Source organism: Haliotis rufescens, unplaced genomic scaffold (genome assembly GCF_023055435.1).
Source record: "Haliotis rufescens isolate VD_foot unplaced genomic scaffold, xgHalRufe1.0.p SCAF_4, whole genome shotgun sequence".
NCBI classification, from domain to species: Eukaryota; Metazoa; Mollusca; class Gastropoda; order Lepetellida; family Haliotidae; genus Haliotis; species Haliotis rufescens.
In genome coordinates, this window is record NW_025964112.1 from 8,261,539 (window position 1) to 8,284,728 (window position 23,190).

At 39.3% G+C, this 23,190-nt stretch overlaps 1 protein-coding gene across 4 annotated transcripts; it reads right to left on the reverse strand.

Annotated features, from left to right (window-relative positions):
- Nucleotides 1-1,746: 1,746 nt before the first annotated feature.
- Nucleotides 1,747-23,063, reverse strand: LOC124135853 (solute carrier family 49 member 4-like). 4 transcript variants are annotated; one of them, XM_048382033.1, is made up of 12 exons: nt 22,395-22,644; nt 21,222-21,734; nt 19,788-19,878; nt 17,960-18,123; nt 10,378-10,444; nt 9,912-9,985; nt 8,911-8,961; nt 7,195-7,324; nt 6,435-6,611; nt 5,115-5,233; nt 4,803-4,985; nt 1,747-2,350 (listed from the first exon to the last, which is right to left on the reverse strand). In XM_048382033.1, exons 2-12 carry the CDS (start codon nt 21,664-21,666, stop codon nt 2,229-2,231), a joined length of 1,623 nt encoding a protein of 540 aa, XP_048237990.1. In that variant the 5' UTR covers nt 21,667-21,734; nt 22,395-22,644; the 3' UTR covers nt 1,747-2,228. The 4 variants fall into 4 exon arrangements, with proteins under 4 accessions (XP_048237990.1, XP_046357434.2, XP_046357433.2 ...); XM_046501478.2 differs by lacking the exon at nt 17,960-18,123 and adding an exon at nt 12,003-12,166 and having other exon boundaries at nt 22,395-22,643; XM_046501477.2 differs by lacking the exons at nt 17,960-18,123; nt 22,395-22,644 and adding exons at nt 15,054-15,217; nt 22,941-23,063 and having other exon boundaries at nt 1,748-2,350.
- Nucleotides 23,064-23,190: the final 127 nt, after the last annotated feature.

Below are 23,190 nucleotides of genomic sequence, written 5' to 3' on the forward strand. Positions count from 1 at the left end.
GTTGCCAGTAACCGTCATACCCATGAACAAATACGGGCATCACAACATGATACAAAGATTTACGATGTCTGCAAATCAATTATTATAAGTAACGGAACAACCAAGTACAGAACTAGACTAAGGTTATCATACATACATGTACAGTAAAGTCAACATATAAAATCTATAAATATGATGAAAAAAAGAATAAGTCTGATCACCCAATCAATAAAGCCGCCTCTGTTGACAAACAAGAAGGGGCCCGCCCTATTGTAACAAATGTTAGAAGTTCACTGGAAGCCTTATCCCAATGAAAGGCACTCTGCAAAAAGTACCAGTCAAGCAACTTCTATGTTGACAGAATGAAAGCTGAGGACAATTTCCATTAACTTTTCAAATTATTATTCAATAATCATAATATACATTATATAGGTGATCGTGAGTATTCAAATTAAGTATTAAACATAAAAAAAGTACATTGTGATTGAAAGACTGATGGCTGGTATTGTGTGATCCTGGGGTGGGGTATGAAGCTCACTGGGGTGGGGCATGAAGCTAAATGCTGTTGAAGGATCCTGCATACAGCACTGCACAAACACACTGACCAAGGGAGATAATTTCAAGTTAAGCCCCAAATGGTCAGATAAGTGTAACAAGGGGAAACACATATATTGTTGTAAGTCATCTCATCTCAAAGATAATATTTTGAATCTATATTCATAAATTCTGTTCACCTTCCACAGAATAAGATAGAAAGAAGATGTTTACAAGTCAATTTTTTCCCATAAAGATTTGCTGAAATATTTAAGTAGGGGAGTATTGCTACAAATCATTTGAGTGCACTTTCGTTTTGGAAGTGGGAAGGAATTGGTTTCAGCATCGTTAATGAAATTGGAAATTAATGCTCAGTTCAAGGTTACGCTTGGAAGGTGGCAGTCCTAGCAAGTCTGATTCAAGTCATTTGAAACCTTGTCCACAAATATGTTTATTGTGTACTACAACCTAGTAGTCTGGCATATTAACATGGAGACAATGCCTTCATTTGGCACAAGTCACTTATTACAATGACAGGAAATGGACATAAGGGCCCTGTTCCACAAAGTGATCTCAGTGCTATGACTGTTATAAATGTAAGTCAGTATCTAAGTATGGGAGTTGTAATAATCTTTGTGCTAAGAATGCCTTGTGGAGCGGGGCCCAGGAATCCTGTACTGATGCCTGTTTGGGAAACAATGGGGAATCACACATGCTTCACACATGCCTACATGGCCTAACCGACATCGATCTCATCTGTGCCAACATGTACACAGTTGAATCAAGTCATAAATACATACAAACTGATTATATCTTATTATAGGTTGGTTTCTTTCGGGAATGCTTAAAATACCTGACCACATGCTTTGCAATAACATAGTTATTGTAATGGACATGGAATGCATGATGCAATGTCCACAATTTCATGTTTATAGAAAGGAACATGGAATGCATGCTGGAGAATCTTTTCTGCTAACAATACAATGTGGATCTCTATCTTAATTGGGCCTTTAGAAGCTGTAGCAGAGCTACAGATAAGCAGCATATTTGCGTAAAATACCCCCCCCAAAAAAAAAATAATAAAAAAATAAAAAATAAAAATAAAAAAAATTCAAAACCTGATTACTTTCAATTAACTTTCGTACAGAAACGCATGCATTAAATGAAAAACTCAAATGTATGAAAACAGCGTAAATACCCAATGAAGCTTTTCCACCAGCATGCATACAAAGGAGCTTATTTCTGAAACACAATTACGAGCTAATACAAGCCTGTATATTTAGAACAGTTATATACATCTAAAACATCATATCAAGATGTTCACTAATTTTGTGAAAAACACAAAAGAGTGATAAATAGATGAGAGAAAAATATTGGTTACCCAATGAAAAATGTAATAACCCAATTAAAATAGAAACCCTACAGTAAAAACTCAATTGCTCAAAAACTTATATTGCTTGACAACGGTACGAGCATCTGTATCAAAACAACAAAGAAGTTGACATCCATAGTCAAGCCTGCCTTCACTGATCTGGTTCTGGATCCGGATGATCCACTTGACAGAAGAGCTTTACAGAAACACTCCCTCGCATGTGAAGCAGTTCGGACAGGACTCACAGGGAAAGATTTTGTTACACATGTTAACTGGCTAACTGGATACAAATGCCATCAACAGTTGTTGATAAGTTCCCTGAGTTGACTACCTTCCCTCCATGCTACGAGGCTTCAGTGTTGGCCTCATCAAGCTCCAGCCTGTTGTAGGTGTCTTTGAGCAAGAACAGAACCGGAACACAGACGCCGATGACACCAATGATGGTCCAGTTCATCCACATTGTACCTGTGACACAAGAGAGAACTAGTCTTTCTCTTTTTAACTGTTTGATTGGCATTCTAGGAGTTGGCAAAATAAGTCTGCCTATAAAGATCTAATTAAGCAAGTCTATTTTGATTAGGACCAAATCAGCTTGTCACAACTGTATATCCTTTAAATCCTTATCATCACTGAATATCTGGCTTCACTACCCGTGTGCTTCTTTACCCGTGTGCTATTTGTTTTTCGTACTGTACATTTAGCTTCATCCAATTATGTGCTTGTTGTCGTTTGTTTATCGTTGTCTATGTTAATCTGCTGCTTATCACAACATGTCATGCATATATATCTCTCATCACTTGGTTGATAACGGTGTAAGAATCTACATTGAAACGTTGCTGTATGCAATAAACCAGAAGTTGTTATCCATAAAGTGGTACATTCTTTTTATTCTTTTGTTACCCTAGGGCTTGAAAAGTACCATCCCTTAACATCTTGTGGCTGGGGATCAGACCAACGACCTTCAAGCTTAAGGATCGGGTTTGCCTCAAAACTAATTACATAGTAGACAGTGAAGAGGACGTCTGTTGAAAATCAAAAGATTTTAGAGTGTGATGACAGTAAAAATGGGAACTTATGGCTCTGATGTAATACAGGTAAGGTATTTAAAGGAATTATGGGTTTCACATCATGTATTGATGTGACGAAATTGAACCACCGTATGGGGCACCTACTCTGCTCTGGAATCCTCACAGATTACCCTGGTTGAGCCAGATGGAACAATATGGTGATAAGGTGAGTGAGCACTGATTACCCCAGAAGTCAGAGGGGGGTTGCCCTCCTAACCCCTTTTGAAAACCAAATGTAGTATGTTGTAGACAACTCCCACCCCCACCCTGATCCCCACCACCAACAACAGACACACAGAGGATTTTGTTTTGTAACCCCTCCCTTTTAAAAATGCTGGATCTGCCCTTCAGGCCTGGCCCAGGCAAACCAGTGTTTGATGGTAATGACACATATCAGTTGGCCTTAATTAATATCATCACATTCTCAAACACCTTGTGTAACATGTCAGGCGACATTTTTATTTTATTTCTTGGTTTACGGTTTTCAAACTCATTTCAAAAGTGAAGTAGGCCAATTTAAAAAATAAAAAAAAGCCTCTGCGATTTCCTCTTTCCAGTTTTGTCTTAAAAAGTTAGGTAGGTATAAAAAAAATATTCTGGAGTAACAAAATTAAAACAACTCAATTTTTCAAGAACATTTTATCATATCCCTGGCACTCAGCTTGTGCACAAATGTCATTATAACAATATTCACGTCATGGGTGGAAATGCATGAAGACGGTGGAAGACGCTGCTATTTTGGCAGCATGGGTGACGTTTAACTCTTTCAACACCAGCCAACCAGAAGATTACTGCTGTGACACCAAGTTCCCAGAGCCTCTTGTGTAATAGATGAAGCCAACATTTATCAAGGAAATTATCTTCTTTTAAAACATCTTTACGAAGCCGAGATGTCATTTGACTTACATTACACGCGATGGCACAAAGAAGAAGAATAACTTAGATGTCAGTTGGCAACTTATATTATTTATATTACATATATTTTTGTTGATTTTATTACTTTGTATAATATATTCAAAGATGTTTGAAACATCTTTATTTTGCTGATTGACATATTCAATGAGGACCCGTTGTTGAAGTGTGCCCGAGAATTTTATTTTAAAAAACATTGCGGGAAATAGGGAATAATTTTTTAATCCACTGATAAAAAATGATAAAATCAAATGGAATACAAATTTCAGACATTGTGAAATGTGATAGATTTAATAAATGAATGATATGACAAATAGGTTAATAAAATTATAAACTATTTTGACCTGACTTGGCCAGTCTACACTGTGGTGTCTGGTGACTCGTGGCTTCTTGACCGGTGTACCGGCCAACAGTGTTGAAAGAGTTAAACTGGTCACCACTGCGCTTTGCATTGACAAGCTTTGATGGCATTAGAGAAGGATCCCCCCCCACCGAGAAATATCAGAGTGACTTCCCTTTGCTTTGAGCTCGACGAGGAAATGAATTCTGTTTTTTATGAAAAGATTGGCGGTAATAAAGAAGAGGCTAATTTTCATTTTTATTTCTTTATTAACCCTTGGACTTTAAACCAAGATATAAAAAAAATGTCGTCTTATGGAAAACAATCTATAAATAGATAGTTTGGAAGTATACCATCTAGAATTGTTTGAAAGCTTGTTGAAATATCAGACCAGACAATGAGCACATATTCATAGCTAGGGACATGGACTGGTGTTATAAGTAGAAACATTGCGAACATACTGAGAAATGGTCAACAAAAATGTCATCTCATCACGTTCTACAACTTCTACCATGAAATGATCGATGGTAGGTAAATCTTTGAAGAAGGTGTTATCTTATATTATTATGTCACGATTGTCACCAGAAGACCTACATACCTATACTGGGCGCCATCAGGACAAAGAGAAACACCAGGCCTCCAATGTTGTTCATCAGTGTGAGGATCCCGTTAGTTGTCCCTTCCCCTATAGGGTATGTCAGTTCACATGACATCTCAAACAAGAGGGGCACTGCTGAGTTGAGGGTGGTCACCCCTCCTATCACAGCCACATACAGCATCGCTGCAAATCAGAGCATAGCTGCTTAAGCATTCCAGAAAGAAAGATCCAGAAACAAGGAGAAGGCAATCGCTCTTAAACATACAGAAGCACATGCAGGTCATACATTCAGGCATACTCAATACCACTTACCTGTAGAGGATGGTGCTATTCCCTGACATATCAGTGCAAACCACACGAAGAATCCTCCTCCTAACATGTACAAAATTAGGATGATCCACTTCATGTGTTTGGAAAATATGTCCGCAAATCTGAAATTAAGTGCAAAGAATGAAGGATTCATTGGAAATTAGTGTATGCCTTTGTGGCATTCACAGCACAGTAAGTAGTTCCTAATTGTCCAATATTCACTCATTGTAGCAAAAATATATATCTTGTAGTTAGTTTCGAAGCTAAACTGAACAAATCTAATACATTATTTGTGCATGTCATTCATATTGAACATCTTTACCGTGCCATCAGAAGTGTTGCTACAGGAAGGTCAGCCTTACCTTGCCATCAGAAGTGTTCGTAGAGGAAGGTCAGCCTTACCTTGCCATCAGAAGTGTTCCTACAGGAAGTTCAGCCTTACCTTGCCATCAGAAGTGTTCCTAGAGGAAGGTCAGCCTTACCTTGCCATCGGTAGTGTTCCTAGAGGAAGTTCAGCCTTACCTTGCCATCAGTAGTGTTCCTAGAGGAAGGTCAGCCTTACCTTGCCATCGGTAGTGTTCCTAGAGGAAGTTCAGCCTTACCTTGCCACAAGTAGTGTTCCTAGAGGAAGGTCAGCCTTACCTTGCCATCGGTAGTGTTCCTAGAGGAAGTTAAGCCTTACCTTGCCATCGGTAGTGTTTCCTAGAGGAAGGTCAGCCTTACCTTGCCATCGGTAGTGTTCCTAGAGGAAGTTCAGCCTTACCTTGCCATCGGTAGTGTTCCTAGAGGAAGGTCAGCCTTACCTTGCCATCGGTAGTGTTCCTAGAGGAAGGTCAGCCTTACCTTGCCATCGGTAGTGTTCCTAGAGGAAGGTCAGCCTTACCTTGCCATCGGTAGTGTTCCTAGAGGAAGTTCAGCCTTACCTTGCCATCGGTAGTGTTCCTAGAGGAAGGTCAGCCTTACCTTGCCATCGGTAGTGTTCCTAGAGGAAGGTCAGCCTTACCTTGCCATCAGAAGTGTTCCTACAGGAAGTTCAGCCTTACCTTGCCATCAGAAGTGTTCCTAGAGGAAGGTCAGCCTTACCTTGCCATCGGTAGTGTTCCTAGAGGAAGGTCAGCCTTACCTTGCCATCGGTAGTGTTCCTAGAGGAAGGTCAGCCTTACCTTGCCATCGGTAGTGTTCCTAGAGGAAGGTCAGCCTTACCTTGCTATCGGTAGTGTTCCTAGAGGAAGGTCAGCCTTACCTTGCCATCGGAAGTGTTCCTTCAGGAAAGTCAGCCTTACCTTGCCATCGGTAGTGTTCCTAGAGGTAGGTCAGCCTTACCTTGCCATAATTAATGATCCTAAACATCCAGAAACTGTGCCATAGAAGCCGATCCATCCAGCCTCTTTCTGGTGTATTCCATGGGGCTTCAGGTTGACGTCAATCACGCCTGTCCAAACGTTACACACTCCCAGGGCCAGGCCATACACAAAACACACAATCCAAAAATCTCCTCTCCTGTAATTCAAGAGAAGTATATTATATGTCACATGCTCATGATATAGCTGGAATTATATCATGGACTTGACATGGGTTTTAAGTACCATGATTACTAGGAACACTTATTGCATGTCTATAGTTTTCATGCAGAAATTGTTGAGAAATTGTCTCAGCCAACATGAACATTTCATATGAACATGGCATCATATAAACAATTCGGACACAATTACAAAAACAGTTTCCTTGGGCTGATCTGACACATCATGACAAAACCCAAATACTGCTCAAAGCAGAGTTAAACCCAAACTCACTCACTCACTCACTAGACTTGTGAAGATCCGGGTAGAGAATAGGTCTTCAGCAACCCATGCTTGTTGTAAGAAGCGACAAACAGAATCGGGTGGTCAGGCTCGTTGACTTGGTTGATGCATGTCATCGTATCCCAATTGCATGGATTGATGCTCGTGATGTCAATCACTGGATTGTCTGGTCCAGACTCAATTATTTACAGACCGCCTTCATATAGCTGAAATATTGCTGAGCGTGGCGTTAAACAACAAACAAACACTATAATGCTTCTGTTTTTTATATAATGACATACTTCATCAATTCTATCAGTCCTTTGCGGAAACTTTCTCTCTTCATTGAGGCCGAGACACATGGAGGAATGGCTGGTTTCTTGGGGAAGTACAGCAACATGGCTAGCAGCACCGCCATAGACCAACCAAACTCTGGAAGTGACAGGTATAGCCATTACATACCATTTAACACATTGACACAAGACACCACATGCACGCACATACATGCAAGCACACACACATACACAGACAGAGCCACATACACACACACACACACACACGCACGTACACACACATAGAGGCACATTCGTGCACACACACACAGAGGCACACAAGCGCACGCACACACTTTTGGTTTGCATTTATGGGATTACAAATGTGTAATTCTGCTACAATTGCAGGTTTACCACATCTCTACGTTTGTAACTCAAATAACCCAAAAACATATTGAAGTCTATTCTGTCTATTCTATTAGATAAAAAACCAAACAATAATAACTTTATAGACTGCTTTTTTTATAATCAAAACACCTGAAAATAACCCCTGAAGACATCAGTACAAAATCAGTGACATTGTTCAGCACAACATTGCAACATGAGCCATCGATTGAGGTCCTCTAACCCACAAATTAGTTTGTTCTTTTAATACGGAATACCACTGTAGACTCTTCAAATAACACAGATCTCATCACATGGAAAACCACTGTAGACTCCACAAATAACACAGATCTCATCACATGGAATACCACTGTAGACTCCACAAATAACACAAATCTCATCACATGGAATACCACTGTAGACTCCACAAATAACACAAATCTCATCACATGGAATACCACTGTAGACTCAATAAATAAGGTGGATCTTATTACTTGGATACCCCTGTAAACTCCACAAATAAGGTTTATTGTAGACCCCACAAATAAGGTGGTCGTATAACATGGATACCCCTGTAGACCCCACAAATAAGGTGGTCGTATAACATGGATACCCCTGTAGACCCCACAAATAAGGTGGTCGTATAACATGGATACCCCTGTAGACTCAACAAATAAGGTGGTCGTATAACATGGATACCACTGTGGACCCCAGAAATAAGGTGGTCGTATAACATGGATACCCCTGTAGACTCCACCAATAAGGTAGTCGTATAACATGGATACCCCTGTAGACTCCACCAATAAGGTGGTCGTATAACATGGATACCCCTGTAGTCTCCACAAATAAGGTAGTCGTATAACATGGATACCCCTGTAGACTCCACAAATAAGGTTTATTGTAGACCCCACAAAAAAAATGGTCGTATAACATGGATACCCCTGTAGACCCCACAAATAAGGTGGTCGTATAACATGGATACCCCTGTAAACCCCACAAATAAGGTGGTCGTATAACATGGATACCCCTGTAGGCCCCACAAATAAGGTGGTCGTATAACATGGATACCCCTGTAGACTCCACAAATAAGGTTTATTGTAGACCCCACAAATAAAATGGTCGTATAACATGGATACCCCTGTAGACCCTACAAATAAGGTGGTCATATAACATGGATACCCCTGTAGACCCCACAAATAAGGTGGTCGTATAACATGTATACCCCTGTAGACCCATGGAGTACTGTGTCGCTGGCCAATACAAGGAACACAAGGAACACTTGGAAACTTCATTGGTTCCTGTCAGCCCATACAGAGCTTATATTAGAAAAAAATATTCTGGTGCTAACTAAGGCTGTCTTACCTATATACAGTAGAAACATAATGTCCTTTCTCTCCTTAGTGACCCTTGCAGCTGTAAAACAAAATATACACTGTACTAACATGATTAAATTCTTACAAAAAATTATTTTGGTTGACTTCTGAAGGAACCCTTTAGTATTTTCTTTGACATCTTTTTGTGTTTCTATTTCTTATTCCAAATAAAGATCACTGCATGCCCAAGAAATACTGACTCACATTTTAAGTGATATCATAAAATGATATGTGTTCGGACATTATTTGCTTATCTTTATGGATAACGGATCCACTGATCCAAGACCGACCTTGCGCGAACTTTGACCGACAAATGGAATGACCAGTCAGAAGGCAGCTTTCTCGTGTTTTACGGCACTAATTTCAAATTGGCGACTACGCTTCGAAACATATCTTGACAAATTCTCAATTACAAATTTGAAACCTAAACAAAAGAAATTCTGGAATGGCTAATATATGGTCTAGATTGTATGGATTCAGTCGCTAAACCCGTAACTATCGTTCAGAATACCCCATGTTAAAGGTTTCGAGGTTGTATGATTTAGAAATCACATTCCGACTGTCACTTTCATGATCTGGTAAGTGACGCTCTGATTGGTCGGATGAAAGGTCGTTCTGACTTGACCCCTAATGGGATGTCTTCTGATCTTTGTTTAGCGGTAGCGAGGACTAAGGTCTGATTTTAATGAGATTGGCCTAATCATTCAGTTGAATGTGTTGCATAAAACGGTACGTTATGTTCCTTGGCCTTGATACGCAGACTTTGCCAAAATTATCTCCCTTTGACTCCCAAGAAAGAAACAAAAATAACTAATCTTCCACCAGATGATGGTGCTAAAGATGGTGAATTCATCTGACCTAAGCATCTGTGCCATATTTGTTTTCATTCCCTCCTTCGACTGTTTGACAAACAAAACCTGTGATTTAACAAAAAAAAACAATAATGGCTTTCTCTGGTCGGCTACATGGGTTCGATGTATGTAAACATACCTTTAGATGCATTGCTGCAGCTGTTGTTGTCAAACAGCTCAAATTCATTAAAGTTGTAGTTTGGCAGGTCTACCCTGAAAACAAAATCAAGTTTTCTTATTTGAAAACCCCCATTATTCCTGTGTTTCCCTTCATCACATAACTTCCTGATACTAATTTATGGAGTCATTGTCATGTCGGGTTCTACAGTTTCACCCACACTGAATTAAAAATACAGACATGTACCCTAGCCATGCTAGCTCTACCTTGCACAGCATAAAAGCCACTTCTATTCAAGTTAAGGCAACTGCAGCAATGGTGACATGTGACATGTTTAGAGCACATTTCATTATATTCATGATTCCTACATATATATTAATGACTTCATTCATTTTGTGTTTCTTTAGTTGAAGAGGATATAATTATGTTTTAACACTTTATCAATATGAAAAAGTCACTTTGTGTGACATCATAAGCGTGTATTCACCCAAATGCCACTGACTGGTTTCCAATGGTGCAGTTAGGTTGGGCTTTCTCCGGCACAAGGAGAGGTCCTAAACACATAAACACAGTAACATATACACAATACATACAAATACATAGCATTAATACTACATAAATCAAAAGTAATTTCAACAATACATTGGAATAATTATGGATGTAAAATCAAATCCTGAGACTCAGTTATTAATTTATTCTGTACTTTCAGCATTATAAATTGTAATGTCGACAATCAGGATGATTTACAATATTTCAGTATTAAAAATCCAAAACATGTGCTTGCGCGCGTGTGTGTCTGGTGTGTGTTTGTGCGCGTGTGTCTGAGCGTGAGTGCGTGCGTGTCTCTGTGTGTGTGTGTGTGTGTGTGTGTGTGTGTGTGTGTGTGTGTGTGTGTGTGTGTGTGTGTGTGTGTGTGTGAGTGAGTGAGTGTGAGTGTGTGTTTGTGTTTGTGTGTGTGTAGAGGCACACTGTGTTAAGTTTGTTCTTAGTCTGTTATCAGGTGAAGGTACACCCACAGTGTTAGAAAGTGATATGCAATGGTAGGTAGGATGTCAGCATGCAGTAAGAGTGCAAAAAAGAGACAGATAAAGGCATTGCAGTTGTATTAATAAACATGTGTGAGGTGTTAATCTGGAGTATTATAAATGGTTATTAGAATTCTCAATTGTTATTGATGTAATAGTATCCAAATATCATTACTAATCCTGTCTACCTATTCACTTTTATCCAAAATCATCTTACTTATCATATTATACATTTGATGAGCTTATCTGGGGAAGAATAGGTCCCCAGTACTGTACTGCTTGTTAAAAGAAGTGACTAGAGAAACAATTAACTCACACACATTTTACTTGAACTGTATACACAAAATATCTATTCCCACAGAAATGACAAACAGTCTTTACACTCAACATGGAAAGCACACGATAAAAGCACATTGACATATATGTGTCACAGCATGCATATAAAGAGGGGTAAACTAGACCACATCTCTCCATTTTGACAATTTGTCATGAAACAAACATGGAACGTGGTTGGATGTACACTTGACACTCTAGATATTGACTGCCTCTAATACATTGCGAAAGGAATACTGAAGGTACTAAAGCTGAGGATTTGGGATCAGGAACAGGTGGTTTTAATGCTTTTTCGGTCATTTGAACATGCTGTTTGACTGTAGAAATTATGGCTTAAAAAAATAGTTCTTCTGAAATTTTGAAGTACTTGGAAGCTATTACATAACAAAGTTACATTACTTTTGACATCTAACTCTTGTCAACCGTTGTCAAGGTCATACAGACCTACCCACCACCTCATCCTCACTGAGTAAAATGGTAAAACATTGCCTCTCTTGGACAGTACTCATATCTTTGTAGTTTCTTGGTTATTACTGAAGTCTCCTATCGGCCTGTACAAAGAAAGGATGCCTAACGAGTCAGTCACACAATGTAAACATCACTTCTGGTAAACATACTCGAGTGTCAACTTCTGAAACATGCTGCAAACACATACAAGATGCTCCTAATTATACACGGGTACCAACTTCTGTGACCAGCTGAATCAGAGACTACATATTGGTATATGGACTCTGCTATATACAGTCTCACATACCCAAAAAGAACCCAGAGGCCATCAGGATATTTGTAATGGAGAATGCAAGGGCAGTGCTTGTTGCTCTCTCATGAGGTCCAAACCAAACAGCTGACAACACTGGAGGTCCAGCCATAGCTATAGGTCCTGCAAGCCCATTCAGAAACTGTCCCAGATGGTTTAGCCTGAAAAAGTGTAAATATCACTTCTTCCATTACCCCAGGAACCATGGAGATACGGTATCACTGAAACCTACGTCTGGAATACCCATTGTAAAGCATCCGATTCTGTCTGCTTCTGGTACAGCTCTGACCTAGAAACACCTAAACAGTCTGGTTACCATCATGGCATGGCTTTAACATGTTTAAGACGACTAAACACTTGCATGTACCACGAAAAGGTGTCAACCTGCAGTACTTTCAAAATGACAAAATACTGGGTTTATTTCAATCCAAAATATTCAGGAACACTACCAGTACTCAAAACAAATGTCCACACATCAGTCCAGTACAAGCGCTTGTTGGGTGATTGCATTATGTATATATTTTGATTGTCTCCACAAATTTATAACACAAACATTTCAGTTACATTAAACTAGGAAAGAAATTAAGGGATCAAACTTCTGAATACTTGCTTTGAAGAAACCTAATCATGCTAATTTCAAGGTCATCCACAAAACATTTGGGCAGGTAGTTAGGCATTGAATATGTTCCTCCTGAAAAACCTACAATATCTATCTCTTAACGAACTAGAATTCCCTGGTAAGCCAAATGGAGAACCTCACCCAAGTGTCTTTTGACATCAAATATATCGACACGAGTTGATATATTTGATATCAAAAGACACAAGGGTGAAATTCTATTTATCATCCAACATCATTCTTCCAACTTTTTCAATTTGTAGACAGTAATAAGCAGTGTCTTAAGTGTACAAAGTACTGTTAACAGCTTCAATAGCAGAGCCATTAGTGATGTCATTTAATTGTGATGTCATAGTAACCAATGACATCACAATGGTCTGCAAAGCAATGTAGATATCGGTTGATCTCACCCAAGCGATATCTCCTGTGGAAGCCTGTTTTGGATGATAAATAGAGGTTATCATGCGAGTGTGTTTGGGGAGGGTAAACATCCTGCATTAGGAATAAACATTGTATTTAGCGAGCCTTGGTGAGCTAAATACATAGTGTTTATTCCTAATACAGGATATTTACCATCCCCAAACACACAAGTGTGATAACCTCTTTATCATTTAATGTCATTCTTTAATTCTGTGCTTCAAATCGCTTTCCCTCTCTTACAAACATTACTGAAACATTGCAAGTTTTCCTGGAATGTGCACATTAATATTTATTACGTCACCATGTAAGTGATGTGTCAGTCGGACAGTGACAGTAGCCAATATAGTTCCAACTGAAATCTCTTTCTTATACAGTGGCGAAGCAACATATACGCAAAACAACAATTGTGTTTAATTGCCTTTAGCGGCAATCACTCGGTCTGTCTGCTAGAGTAACTGCCCTTTGTCAAAGGGAAGCTACTCTAACCCTAGTCTATGAGACGCCACGGCCAAGGTCAGATGTTGTTGACAGTCGGTCTGTCCTATCATAACGTTAAGAAGTGTAGTCAGATGTACACACAAAACAAAACAGGGTAACAATTCAAACATATTTCGGCCAAATCCAACTATTTTAATTTGTGGAGAAAGGTTCAAGCCGCAGGTCTACAAGCACAGATATGGCTACTGATCCCGCTTGACTAGGCCTCGTGCCCTCGCAAAATTGTGTCGAAATTTATATCTCCAAAGTTACCAAAACATAAAATGCCTTAGCTACGTCACAGTAAGACACTGAATTTCAGTACATTAGACTTTTCTTTTGATAATGAAAGCAATTATCTCTGTAGTTTATCCAGATTCCCGATGTTTAAATCTGACTCATTCGCCGAATGACGAGGGCGACGCCATGTTTGTTTATAAACAGTGAAAGTGGTCCCTACTTGACCTTTGATATTTGCATCTCTATCCGCATATGACCCCAACGGATATCGTTTTTATCCGTTGGCTTTATCCTGCCGAGAAACCTACCCATTATATGATGAATGCATATACACACTTTGCAAAAAAATTGTAAAACTTGTTCTTTTACAACCTGGGCTTATAACCAAGAGACTATGGTACAGATCACTACGTATTCCTCTAGTCAAGGGATTAGCCAAGCATGGTGAGGTTAATAGTAGCAGATGCCTTGTTAATAAAACAAAATGTCACATTATCTAAGGTAATGAGATCTAGACAAGTGTTACAAATTACCAAATGTTCTACATGTTGTATGGTTAGATCTCTGAAATATGATGGACTTCATGCATGGTAATATAACCTTTAACATGTTTAAATCTGTTAACTGGTTAATGTCCCAGATATAATAACCGAGAAGGACACAGAGATAAATTGTCAGGTTATTTGAAACCTACATATGCCTTTATGATCTTTCTGTTCAGCATTTCCAATATTACTTTAATACATGGTTTGATGTCTTAGCTGTTTGATCTCATTTGAGTAGTAGTAATATATTACAAGAAGAAAACAATTTGTAATTGTAGCTCCATATGAGCTAACAATAGTATTTGAGAATGAGATTAATTGTGTTAAGAAAGATGCTAAACATGCTCAAGGTAGAAAGAGCAATATGGAGGTTCAGTAATGACAAGAGACAACAAAGCTAGCCTTAGCAGCTTCAGGAGAGATCACATGCAAAATGAAATGAATGTGACTGGAAAGTAATAGGTGCAGGGATTTATCTAGGACCTTCAACCATGGCCCATGTCAGACAATTTGGGAAAACAAAATTTTGCAAAAATATTGAGATTTTTTTCAAATCCCTATTTAGGTATATCAACATAAATCAAATGCAATAAAGTAAAACAATATTTACGTGATCTTTTTAGTAAGTTACATTTTAGCTGAAAATATCGTTATTCAAATTTTCATTTATTTATAAGATTTGCCATATGCCATAGAGCACCTAGATAAGTCCCTAGAATACCATAGTGCAGTCCCTTCCATTGGCCATACCAATAATGAAACTGAGAGATTGCAAGCCCACAGTTAAGGCATAGCAAAGAGCTGTGCTTGTGGTTCGCTCATGTGGGGCAAACCACAGTGCTGACACAACTGGAGGACCACTCATAGCTGCAGGCCCTGCCAACCCATTGAGGAAGAGACCTACATGATTTAACCTGAAATATAATCATTGTTTCATGTAAGTTACATAGGACAGTAAAGGGTAAAAGAGTAGGATATCAACCACTGGTGAACATGGCGTAGTTGGTCAAGCCGGGAGTGGAGTGAGTGAGGAAGTATGGTTTTATGCTGCTTTTAACACTATTCCAGCCATATCACAGCAGGGGACGCCAGAAATTGGCTTGACACCTTTCCCATTTGGGAATCAAACCAGGCCTTTGACATGACGATCAAATGCTTCAACTACAAGCCACCCTGCTGCCCACTTGCTAGTCCTGCACCATGACCGTGGAATATATTTATTTTATGAAAAAAACATAATCTAGAAATGCATACAAAAGCAAGTCTAGCCAGCTCAAGCTAGCTCTATTCCACATAGGGAATTTTATTTTTATTTTTAGAGTCAAGAACGATATTGTGTAATATAAGATTTCAGAGACTAAATGTTAGTCTACCCACTTGCAGTAGATGGCGTTTGTGTAATGACTACGATTACTGCTAATACTATAATGATCATCACTTTGTCCTAACCATGGAACAGAAAAATCAGTATATAAACTAACACTTTTAGTCCACTAGTCCTAATAATGATAATATATAGCAAAACCCTTAAAAATGACAAATTTCTACTGGTCCTTATGATGCCTTAACTATTGGGCAGTTTGGCATGGACCAGAGGGCGAGTGCCAATTTCTAATTTGCACCATAGGTTAAACAATGCAATGGGGACATATACCAGATTAATAATTCGAATGTCCGAGCCTAACTAGCCAAAAATACCCACCTGTGCAGATTTTAATTTGCCAAATCATTCTCTCACCACATACACACATGCGGTGTTAAAATTAAGGGTCCCTGGGGTCCTAGGGTCATTGAGCTGGCTTGAGGTAGTTGTATTTGTATGTAGCAAGTGCCCCTTCAATCTTAACTTTTGTCAATAAGGTAATGACAAGAAAACCTTGATGGGGACATATCTAGTCCTGTTCAGAGGCAGATATTCAGTCCAAAGTCTGCAGGTGTCAGTTAATATTCTCAAATGAGATAACAGGACCAGTAGTTTGAGGCAATATAGGAAGAGCTTGTGACGCCTAATTTAACATAAACATGATAAATGCATTGTTAAACTACAACTTTGAACAGAAGTATCCCTGAAATTCAGATAATAAGAACTTCCAAATACACATATTTGTAAGTGTTAAAAAGGTGGGCATAACCATCTGGAAACACATTTTCCTGAATTAATAAACAAATAATTAATTCCATCATGAATATCAAGCACAGGAATCTTTTTCTGAAAAGAAATTTTAAAATCGCTTCCTAATTCAAACAGGTCCGAACAATTACTACACTATTTTTATTTGTATTGCTGTAAATTGCTCACATGTGAAGCTGCATATGCATACACAAAGTGATCATCAACAGACAGAAGCTTGTCAACCTTATTTGTAGGGGAGAAAGGATATTGTGTGTGTATTGCAATATATTATTTTTGAACTTCCACAATACCATTATCTAAGTATGGAATTTATATTATCTCCAAACATAATTAAATCATCTGCATGACCAAACCATAATTATATCAACACTGACCCAGAAACAATAGGTGTATCACGATACATTGATGTATTCTGCATGTGTAAAGATAAAATATGAAATAGGAATATGCTTTAATATGCTGATGCACAAAACATGCTAAATGATAATATATATTTTTTTGCTGAAAATCTAGTAATTTAACCTTAGTAAAAATGATTTTTCAGAATCATTTACTAAATCATTATGATTATCTTTTTAAAATGGCATATGAAATATAAATTTGTATCATGAAGACAAGACATATTGCAATGCAACACAGACCCCGGGCCATTGTGATGGGAGCAAGCTGTCGGGTCAGGGAGGGACAGTAGCTCTACCTCGCATCAGTTAGGCAACCATGACCAATTAACCTTCAAACTATGTATTTGATGTCATTCAAATCAGATCTTCTAATCCCATGTGATACCTCACTGCAATAAGACCTGGCAACAACCCATAGAAGTTTGTCTGAGGGGAACCCTGAGCGTATATTGACTGCCCAGTATACATGGAGAACATGTGGGTTCTTGAGGTGATGCCGTTTTGTGCCACATACATTTGAATCTACTACCCCAAACATGGTTCTTAGCTTCATCTTCAGTTTAGTGTTGTTTAGAAGAGCTCAATACATCAAACAGAATTTTACAAGACTCAGGCATCTCACTAGTCGTAAAAGTTGCAGACTGCGAATGTCATCTTTCCAATTCCATTCAACTTCAATTCTAACAAAAGAAACCCCATACAGAACACCAGTATTACAGCACTGGGACTCAACAACAGAGTTACACAATATCCACAACACATGGAACAACATAACGGCACGGTTCATATTTTGCATTCGGAACAGTGATATGGAAATCAGATGCTGCCCTAAATGTTAGCTCAATGGTACTGAGAATTTAGAACCCTCAATGCTGATTGGCTGATTAGGAAGGTTACTTGACGCGACCTCCTATGGAAGGGGTGTGGGATCTTGAAGCAGAGGGGTATCATATCAGAGTAAAGTATTCAATGAGATTATTTATGTATGTAAGAAACTACCCCAGCCCTGTTGCCATGGTTACACTGTCTGAGCTAGAGCTACAACATGTACAAGTTGCCTATGGCCCTGGAAGTCTGCTATCGTTCCACCCCTATGTGTTGTAGTCCTGTTCGACACAGACCTATGATAAACGACACTGCTACGCCAAAGCCATTTAGCACAGAACCCACAGCGGTGGCAGTTGTACGTTCATTGGGTGCGAACCAGTGGGCAGAGAGAGCAGGGGGCCCTCCCATGGCCACCACCCCGCCCAGGCCGTTTAGAAACTGACCAGCATGGACTAACCTGTAATATACAACGGACACTTTAACCATGTTAACCATGTATACCTTGTGAAAATCTATCAATGTGTGAAAGATATGTTCAAAAGCAGTGTTGGAAATTAAGGGAGGATTGTGATGTTTTATTTCAATCAATGGACAACACCAACATTGTTATCTTATAACACTAGGTAACAAAATGTATCTTTTATGGCGGGACCTCTGGGCTTTCCTGCACAGATTTGAACTGTGACAAGTCATTAGTCGAATTAGCAAACTGATTTTTGAGCTGAAAAAACTTGTACATGAGTATTCAACTTATAGAATCCTTACATCCTGCTAATATTCATTTAGTATGGCAGCTGTCTTATTACGGTTCTTTAGAAGTGAATGTACCCAGTACACAAATAACGTGTGAGGAAGAATAATTTTTAATGTGAAGTTTATGCAGTAAACAGACCTATGAAGATCCGGGTTAGAATAGGTCTTCTGCAAGCCAGGCTTGCCTTATGCATGGTAAGAGGCAATAATGTTTGTTGTAAGTGGTGACCAGCTGGATCGGGTGGTCAGGCTTGCTGACTTGGTTGATGCATGCCATTGTGTCCCAATTGCGTAGAACAATGGTCATGTGTCAATCGCTGGATTGTCTGGTCGAAACTAAATTATCAATAGACCACTGTCAAATAGCTGGAATATTGCTGAGTGTGGCGTCAAACAACAAACAAACAAACACAGTAAACATCTTTTCCATTGAACAAGAGGTCAGTCACATGACCATGAAACAGATGTTCATAAGCGCATGGACGACACAATTTGATGCCTATAAAACATTGTATGATTTTCAAGAGATTGTATTCTGGAAATGACATAAATACTGATAAAATACTTCCACATACCTGGGAAAAGCCCTGGGAATTCCCTTTTATGAACAAAAGGAAGTTCCTTGGAATTCCCTTCCATGAATAAGCTGAGGTGAGGTGAAATGGGGTTTAATGTCGCGTCCAAGATTATTACACTTATATAGTGACATGCATGTACGTGTGGCTGCTTGTACTAGTCCGGACTGATGCCGATTTATAGTGCTAGCCCACTGAGATACCACGCCGCAGTTTAACATGAATACCCCACTCAGACACAGTGTACTGACTCTGAGCCAACCAGTCCTTCTTTTAGCCCCTTAATGCCGAGCGCCAGGCAGGGTAACAACAAGTACCATCTTTTAACGTCCATTGGTATGACGCGGCCAGGGATCGAACCCCGGACCTTCCGCTCTCCGGGTGGACGCTCTACAACTAGACCACAGAGACGGTCCCTTCCATAAATAAAAGGAAAGGCCTGGGAATTCCCTTCTATGAACAAATACTAAACAGTGAATGTATACATAGCATGGATGAAGAAGAAGATCCTGAAACTGAATGTCAATGTCTGACAACTACCGGTACATGCAGGGTTTTACACGACGCAGAAATTTACGTCCAGTTAGCACAGATGCAAGTACTATTCATTGTACCAAGTTCATGACAAGAAATATAAGGTTGGATGTATAAGTACTTATCAAATCTTGCATCATACAGCACAAATGTTAATTACGCTACAGGACCCATGTATTTCCAGGAGGGACCCATAAAATTAATCAATGGGATCCTATAGTTGTGAAGGTCAAGGTAAAAACAGAAGGCTGGCTCCTACCATGTGACCAGTGGGGGCGTTGAAGTGATGATGCGGAGTCCACAACCAGCTGCCACAAGGAACATGCTGGACAGGCACGCCCACCGCAAGCCTGCAACACAAAACACACCACCAATAGGGGAGGCGAAATGGGGTTTTACATCACCCTTACATACCAACATGTGCGCATGTCAGGTGTGGCTGCTTGTACTGATCTGGACTAATCCCAGCCTGACAGTGCAAGTCCACGGAGGGGGCAGTCGGGTAGCCTAGTGGTTAAAGCATTCGCTCGTCACGCCGAAGACCCGGGTTCGAGTCCTGACATGGGTACAATGTGTGAAGCCCATTTCTGGTGTCCCCCGCTGTGATATTGCAGGAATATTGCTAAAAGCGGTGTTAAACCATACTCACTCACTAGTCCACGGAGACAATACCCCCAGTTAGACATGGATACTCCACTCGCCTTATAATGACCAATCCTCGGTTTATGCCCTTAAAGGGAAACAGTGCTCCAACTTTCAAAGTATTGAAATATGAATCTGTGTTTTCTTCGCGGAATCAAAATTTGCTTATTATGGACTATAATCTTGACTGGTTTGACTTCTGTTTGGCGTTTTTTTTGCTGCACTGTGTGAAGCCTTATCTATCGGAGTATCGAATAATATATATATATATATATATATATATAACAAAGGATACACAATAAAGAGCTGCAGCCAAACTGCCATCAAACATGGATGACAAAAAAGGAGTATTATTATTGTTGTATTTTATGCAATTCGCCTGACAAATAAGGGTTGTTGCTGTCTTGAGTATATGAACTGAACTTCATTGTTGCAAAACTATTACGTACACGCATTTGCTGTATACCAAACTACATAATTGTACATACACTTTTACACACAAAGAGGGATTTTGCAAGGTGAAAGGTTATAGTAAGCATCATCTAATCCAATGCAAGGATTCAAAGGGATATCCTCCAGGTTGCCCCTCGAGGCCCAATTTGTCAGGCAGCTATAACGCTAACTGGCATCCGGTGATTATTGGGTCTAATTAAAACAGTGCCGCTTGACAGGTAGGAGTTGGAGCATTGTTTACCTTTAATGCCAAGCCCCAGGCAGGGTAACTACTTCTTTCAATGTCTTTTGATATGATGCGGCCTTGGGATCGACCCATCAACCTTCCGCTCTCTGAGCAGATGCTCTATCCACTACACCATAGAGATGTATATATCACAGCATGGCCATCTTGAACTGATTGCCCTGGAGTGAGTGAGTGAGTTGGGATGAGCACAGCATCTCATACATAATGTGGGTGGATAGGCCGAAGTTACGCAGGTAATTGACATAGAATAAAGATCTGAAACATAAAAGGCAAGAAGGCGATCGATCCACCGACAAACCTAGTTGCAGAGCATGTTGAACATGGTAATAAAAAAATATAACGTAATCATACCTTTGACATCAATCATCCAGGAGAAAAATACTGCAGCCACAATATAAGATATTGGTCCCCAGTTGGTTAACAAGGAGATATCTGCATTTTTCCATCCAAATGCTTCCTCACATGACTGTGAGATTGGACCCCATGTGTTCCATACAAGACCTTGAGATCCCGCAAATAGCGAATATATAGCCAGTATATACCATCTTCTCTTGTACAGTTTGACTTTCAGTTCACTATCAATTGTCACTTCTTCATTTGATTGGATATCTTTACTGGAGCCAAGGATGTTATCATTAAATTTTGGTGTTGCAATACGAGTATTGGAGAAAGTCACTGCATCTTCATGTACAGCGTCAACTGCATTGATGGATGAGTAGTTAGGGAGGCCCTCAACATTGTCTCCATCGTTGATGCTGGCCGAGCGGAGAAGGGGTTTTCGCAAGTCCTCAGCCATAATGAATCCTGACCTGGTATGCTTGTATGGATGTGTATCAATGCTGCCTATCTGTCAGATATGTTAGCCTGTAGATACAACAGTAGGAAATAGCATGAGATACAATTTAGTGTATTACACCTATCCATCATATGACCGTTTAAACAATTCTTCTTTCGTCATAAGAGGGATTTAATAGCATTGTCAATCAGGCAATCAAAAGAGAGATCTGAACAAAACTTAAACAAGTACATGTAAAACATTACAGAAATAACATACCAACAATACATTGCTTAAGGGAAGTAGAAACAACAAGTTGGAGTAATTTCTATCCTTTCATTTCATTTCATCCTGACACTCTTTCGGAAATCCCAAATGCTTGGTGTGTTTGGGGACTCTTTACCAGATATAAACAGATCCAAGAAAGTCAGAGTTACTAAAAAAACAAAATAACACTGAAAGAAATTTTGTTCAGTTCACATACATCTTTGACAAAACTAATTCAATCAACTATCCAACAGTTTTGGAAAGATAACATATATCAGTATTATCACTATACGTCTTAAGCCACTCGTCTGAAGCCAGAATCTAGAAATTCTGTTCAGAGTTACAATATCGCTGAAAGATTCAACAGCATAACACTGAGGTTCACAACCTTGACTGACTAATTTATCCCACTGGCTTACATAACAACCCAGATAAATGTCACTGTAATAATGAACTTGTAGATAAGAATGTAAATAGCTCACTCAATAGCACAAGCACAATTCATCACATGATGTTGTTAAAAACAAATTGACTGTCCTCGATACACCTGACCCAGTGATGAATCCTACTTGTGACTGACAAATGTGACACCCTTCGCTGCCACCTTAACAATACACGTCAATGACGAATCTGGGACAGATAACTTATAGTAGACCGTTAAAACTGCGGATACGCCGCCAAGAAATATCCCGTCTTTTCTACATCTTCACTAAATTCTCGGACTTCACTGAGTCTTATGACCAGGACAGGACAATGGGATGACGTCATTGTTATGCAGGTTATAACTGGTGCATCACTATTACATGTAAGTCCCTTAAGTGATCTATAAACAGGGGAAGGAGGAGAAAGTCCGTGCTACAATATCTCACTGTCGTATTTTGAACTATTTACTATTAAATCGATATCAAAGTTACACTGAAAGTTTCTGAGTGACCAGTGGTGACGGAAACACTGCTGTCCTGCAGCACTACATGTACACAAACTCTTAAACCGAACGGTTAAATAGCACGAGTCAGATTGCAACTTACCATCCCTGGTGAATGACATTATCTGGTAAGAAGCCTGGACCTTGAGCAACGATAAACAGCCCTGAAGCCGTATTGACAATGCAGACAGGAATAGCAGACTATATTTGAGTCACGTGAATAAAGTTAGTTTGAATTGTGGTTGTCGTAAATGTGTGCCCATATTAAAAGCACATTTGTATATTTATATAACACATGACCGTTTAAAAATCCAACTTTATGTAGCCTAACAGGTATTCTTGGGTCAATTTTA

Excerpts from the sequence above, each read along its gene's own strand:
- LOC124135853 (XM_048382033.1), bottom strand. The coding sequence starts at position 21,666 with ATGGCTGAGGACTTGCGAAAACCCCTTCTCCGCTCGGCCAGCATCAAC. Across the intron at positions 7,325-8,910 it reads TATGTTTCTACTGTATATAG|AGTTTGGTTGGTCTATGGCG; the intron begins GTAAGACAGCCT and ends TGTCACTTCCAG. Across the intron at positions 6,612-7,194 it reads GGACTGATAGAATTGATGAA|GAGAGGAGATTTTTGGATTG; the intron begins GTATGTCATTAT and ends CTTGAATTACAG.